This window comes from Humulus lupulus, chromosome 3, assembly GCF_963169125.1.
Source record: "Humulus lupulus chromosome 3, drHumLupu1.1, whole genome shotgun sequence".
Lineage (NCBI taxonomy): Eukaryota > Viridiplantae > Streptophyta > Magnoliopsida > Rosales > Cannabaceae > Humulus > Humulus lupulus.
In genome coordinates, this window is record NC_084795.1 from 26,380,752 (window position 1) to 26,386,399 (window position 5,648).

A 5,648-nucleotide genomic window follows, 5' to 3' on the forward strand; every position below is an offset into this window, starting at 1 on the left:
TTTATTTATGTATTTAATGTATACCATCCTGACATTTGTGAAATGGTCCCTCATAATGTGATACTTTTGTGTTCTTTTACCCTTTTATTTTCTACAACTTTATAAAGCAAACTTCTATTATTATATTATTCAAGAAAAACACTAACAATATTATAATGAGTAAGAAATAAGATATATTAATACCCATATATCAAAATATAAAAGACTACAAAACAAGACTTGTAAATTTATGTAAAAAAATGGTAAGGTATGAAAATGTGTGTAGGAACAAATATACGATTGCGATTTTTTTTTTAAAAAAAATTGAAAGTCGGAAAGATTAGTACATATTACACTCTTTTATATATTCTGTAAACTTTTAAAAATATAACAAAAGACAAGAAGTTTCATAACTAACACGATAAATAATTAATAACATTCAAATCGTATCATTGTTGTTTGTTGAAATGAACAAATGGATTCTAACAAATATGTCTTAATTCTTAATTGGTAGCTAACTATATGAATAAGACATCTTATTAGTGTAGCTAACACTATCACAGAAAAAAATTACAATAACGTGTCTTATTTTAATTGATTAAAAATTAATTAAAATATACTTATTTGACGATATATTTAAATTTGTAACAAACTTAATATTTTTTGAATGAAAAAATAATCATTAGCATATAAATTGCTCAAAGAAGCACTAGATGAAGACATTGTATAAATGAGATAAGTTTTTTTTTCTTTCTTACTAAAATTTAAAATATTTTCCTACCAAATTTCTCAAACCCAAACAAGAGAAAACTAAAAATAAATTCAATTTCTTTTCTCTCTTATTCTTCCAATAAATGAAGAAAAATTCCTTAGTTTTTCCACACATTTTTAAACATCTTCTTTCAAGTTCCAAGCAAAGCCTTCAAGTTGGTTTCATCACTTGTCTAATCTTGTTAAGTATTGATTAGGATTAGCAAATATCGACTCAATTTGTAATACAGATGTGTAAGGACCAGTTTCATAAATTTTTAAAAGATAGAGGCCTACTTTGCAAAACAAATTTTTTCCAAATTCTTAGTGAGCTAGGACTTTCTTTTCCGAAATTTAAGAAGTGGACTAAAAAATATTAACTTCCTCACACGCAAATCGATGATTGTAAACAACAAACTCGATCAAAACCGTTGGTGCAGAACAAACAGTAGCGAGTTTTACCACGCGCATAGTGAGGCGAGTACGTTGAATGGTCTTGAACTCTTGGTTTGAAATAAAGTATTCAAAATTTCAGAGAAAAAATTTGATACAGAGTATTTTCTTTTTCTTTTACAATTTTCTCTTAATTTATTTTTCAGACAAATATAATTTTCGATCCCTCCGAGTTTTCCCTCTCTTTTACAGTGTTTGGAGGGAAAAACCTCCAAAAAGCCAAAACCCTTGGTTGCTTTCTTCTACTGGTAATGGTTTTTCATTTACTCAAGTTTCACTCTCGACAATCTATGGATTTTCTTTCTTCTATGAACTAATTTACTATGTGTTTGCAGGACTTGGTTATTGCACTCCGTCTTACCTGTGCTCGAATTTTGGTTCAGGTAATTTTCAGCTCTTTTAGAAGCTTAGTTGCTTTTTGATTTCATTATTAAGCTTTGGTTTAGGGTTATGGTGGAGGAGCTTGGAAGAAACTTATTTGCTTTTGGTTTGCATTGGATTATGTGATTTTCTCTATTAAGCTTTGATTTGTGGTAGGAAAAATTAGAGTAGCTTAGTAAATTGCATATTTTTGGATTTAGGGTGATGCTTTTTGTTTCAATTTTGAGAACTATAGAGAAATCTGCTCTTGACGGAGAAGGGGGTGAGAGTTGCAGTTGTCTAGGGTTTAGATTTTTAAATTTGAAGTTGATGATTTTTTTAGTACTATGTATAATGAGTATTCAGAGAATAAAAATTGATCGCATTTTCCAGTCTGCTGCATAATCGGGTGTTAGTTTGAGAAGAACTCTTGATGCTTGATTAAGCTGGCTAGTATGAGATGATGAGTTCTGTTTGATTTTTCAGCTCTGACTAATTGCTGATGATTCTGTTTTTATTACATCGGTAGTCTCTCTCGATCAATAGTGGCTAGTACAGAGTTCTTAAGTGAGTTTTACTTTTGTTTTGTTTGTTTGTTTTTTTTTTAAATGTCGGTGTTTGTATATTGGAAAATACTGATATTGATGTTCAATGAAGACTCAAATTGATACTTGGTAGACCTCACAAGACTAGGGTGTTCTTCCAAACGTGAAAAATGCAAACCAAGAAAAAGGGTAGTGGAAGAGCAGTTGCTCGAGGCCAGACTGGTTCCAGGGTTTCTCGAGCTCAGAAGAAAATATCTGCAAATGAGCAGGACTCCAAAAAGAAAGTTACTGACTTGATTACATCTTCAACAAGGAAGCCGCCTGGTAAGTTAGCTGAAATTCATGGTGTGGAAATCTTTGTGTTTTTACCCTGCATTGACGACATTATATTGGCTTTATGTTGAAATCAGAGTTTAAAAAATGTGGACTCAGAAATCCTCCTTTCTGTCTAGTATGTATAGTAGGTGCTTATTATCAACATAAACACTAAATACTTTTAATGCACTTTGCAAATAGAAATTAGAAGTTTGATGTGTACAATATTTACTTAGCGATGAAATTAAAAACATTGCAACGTAATATTTATTTTAGTTGTTGTCTTCTGTCTGCATTGGTTCAGCTGCCACTATTTTAAAGAAGAATGGTGAGCAAGTTTCCGAAACAAATTTGGAGGCCAAGTATGAGTTGGTGCGTGATGAGATTTCTGATGCTTGTTTGGGGCATGATGGAAATAATGATGATTTTATGGATCACAAGGTGATTGGCTGGCCTTACATGTGTATGCCAGTGTAGGTTTACTTGTGTAGACATGGATATGTTGGTTGTGGCCTTTGTAAAAGCATAACAATGCTTTGTTTTATTTTATTTTTATCTGTGCAGGATAGCAGTGATGGAACTGACGATATCGAGTTAGAAACTATATTTTCTTCTCCTACCTTTCATATAGCTAAACATGTTGATGGGGAAACAACTGGAGGTAATTAGAACTGTTGTTTTTTAATCCTGAACCATACCTCGTATATATTCTTCTATTTTATCTGTACACTGTCTCTGTTTCTTAATTGTACGATTACTCCATGTAGCAATGGTGTACTTTTTAATTTTATTCTATTGTTTTTTTATCATATTGCAGATGTTGAGGAAGCAAGTCTTTCATCTGAAGTTTCAGCAATATATTTTGCAATGAAAAATTCTAAGTTAGAATGTGTGGATGAGCATGGTCATGATCCCATGTCGACTGATGGTTGTGTCGAGGATGAAGACTATGAGGAGTTTGATGACTTTGATCCATATTTATTCATAAAGAATTTACCTGCTTTGTCATCAGTTGTTCCAACTTTTCGGCCTATGTTGCTGCCAAAACAGACGCGGAGTTGCCCTTCTACTACTCTCGTTTTGGACTTAGATGGTGAGAATAGTTAAATATCTCTCAATAAAGATTCATTCTTATTATTTGCATGCGGCTCTATTTTAAAACGGATGCTGGCTAGCTTATTGGCATTCTTGCAACTCAAACTTAGTAAAAGTGAGTATCAAATTTAGGATATCAATATATATTGCATACACACACAATTCGCAATTCAGTTTTCCTCTTCTTGCCAATACCCATTAAAAGAAAGAACTCTCAAGAAGTGTCAATATATAATACTGGTATCCTGAATAACATTGATTTGGCAGAAACGTTGGTGCACTCCACACTAGAACCTTGTGATGATGCAGACTTCACATTTCCTGTACATTTTAACCTCCAGGAGCACACAGTCTATGTTCGATGCCGTCCTCATCTGACAGATTTCTTGGAGAGAGTTTCCAGTCTTTTTGAGATTATTATATTTACAGCTAGTCAAAGTATTTACGCAGAGCAGCTTCTAAACGTACTTGACCCAAGAAGGAAGATATTCCGTCATCGTGTTTATCGTGATTCTTGTGTTTTTGTGGAGGGGAATTACCTCAAGGACTTGACAATTCTTGGTCGTGATTTGGCGCGCGTCATTATAATTGACAACTCTCCCCAGGTACCATCCGTCACCTCTAACCCACTCATGTTTTTGTTACAAAGGAAGATTTAGGTATTATTCATGTTTCTAAAAGGATTGGTTTTGGTGGTTTTTAATATTTTTAGTAGTAATAATAAGCTATTAGGTTTAGCAACTCAGAATGAATTCTCAGGAAAGCTATCATGTTTTCTATTGTTGTTGGTTTCCATGGTTGACTTACACGCTTTCACATTGATATTTTCCGCTGTCCTAGTTTATTAACTGTTTAACATGGAGAGCTAAAGGACATCAATTGATTTATAATGAAGAGAAATAGATTGAATTCACTTGAGAGAAAAGTTTGATTAGTATGCATCTCTTTCAGGCATTTGGATTCCAAGTGGACAATGGTGTACCAATTGAAAGCTGGTTCGACGATCCTTTGGATAAAGAGTTGCTTTCATTGCTTCCATTTCTGGAGAGCTTAGTTGGAGTTGACGATGTCCGACCGCTGATTGCGAAGAAATTCAACCTCAGGGAGAGAATCACTGCTGCTGTGTATCCAGTCAACTCAATTAGAGTCGACCCTTTCGAAAGTTGAATACTTCAACCCGAAGCACCAGTTTTACGTCTAGATTTGGTCTGGGTTTTCCCTGTAATTTTAGACATTTACTGCTGGGAACAGCACTTTCTAAAATTTATGTTGTTTTAACTAAAAAATAGGGTGAATGAAAGATATGATCAGGGGTCTTATCATTTGCCTGCAACTGGTACTTGTTTCCAGTTTCTTTGCATATCGCTTGCATCTTCATAGTTGATCGTTTTTAGAAATAAAAATCCTCGTAATTTTTAAATTATTTGTGTAGCCTATTTGTTTGAAGATTATGCGTGTGTAACCTATGAAAAGAAAAGTCATATATAGTAATGATAACAATTCTCTCGAGTACTAGTCATAATTTATCCCAAGTTCCAATCTATTTTGCTTTATTATATTATAGCATGATCCGTTTTATAAGAATATGTACAAGTTTATGGCTAACGAATACAGTTGGATTAAAAAATAAAGGGTAAAATGATAAAATATGTCAATATATACTTTTTGAAGGATTACTTCCCTTGGAAAAATTGAGGGTGCAAGGGTTTGAACACTTGAAAGAAAAGAGAAAAATTGGAACTAGAGAAAAATGCAAAAGAGATTTATGAAAATGAAGAGCTGTGAGGCTCTTGATATATATATATATATACGTATATATATATCATTGATAGTGTAAAGAAGTTGTTACAATAAGGTTACACAAGCTGTTAGGACATTTATGCAACAGAATTCTGTTACAAAATAGATTTACACTAAAATGATCAAGTGTTGTCTAACTCTTCATATACAATGTGCCTAATATCCCCCTCAAGCGACACGATGAAGCACTAAATGTCAACTTGGAACTGAGAAAATTGAACTACGGAATAGGCAAAGGCTTTGTGAAGACGTCTACAATTTGATTAGATGAGTCAACATATTTGACATCCAAGAGATTTGCTAATACACGATCGCGAACAAAATGAAGGTCGATTTCTATGTGTTTCGTAC

At 33.1% G+C, this 5,648-nt stretch overlaps 1 protein-coding gene across 4 annotated transcripts; it reads left to right on the forward strand.

Annotated features, from left to right (window-relative positions):
• The first annotated feature begins 1,281 nt into the window (after positions 1 to 1,281).
• LOC133822377 (uncharacterized) lies at positions 1,282 to 5,006 on the forward strand. 4 transcript variants are annotated; one of them, XM_062254686.1, is made up of 9 exons: positions 1,282 to 1,430; positions 1,518 to 1,565; positions 1,936 to 2,109; positions 2,200 to 2,411; positions 2,707 to 2,843; positions 2,967 to 3,063; positions 3,220 to 3,495; positions 3,765 to 4,102; positions 4,449 to 5,006. In XM_062254686.1, exons 4-9 carry the CDS (start codon positions 2,258 to 2,260, stop codon positions 4,662 to 4,664), a joined length of 1,218 nt encoding a protein of 405 aa, XP_062110670.1. In that variant the 5' UTR covers positions 1,282 to 1,430; positions 1,518 to 1,565; positions 1,936 to 2,109; positions 2,200 to 2,257; the 3' UTR covers positions 4,665 to 5,006. The 4 variants fall into 4 exon arrangements, with proteins under 4 accessions (XP_062110670.1, XP_062110668.1, XP_062110669.1 ...); XM_062254684.1 differs by having other exon boundaries at positions 2,029 to 2,109; XM_062254685.1 differs by lacking the exon at positions 1,936 to 2,109.
• Positions 5,007 to 5,648: the final 642 nt, after the last annotated feature.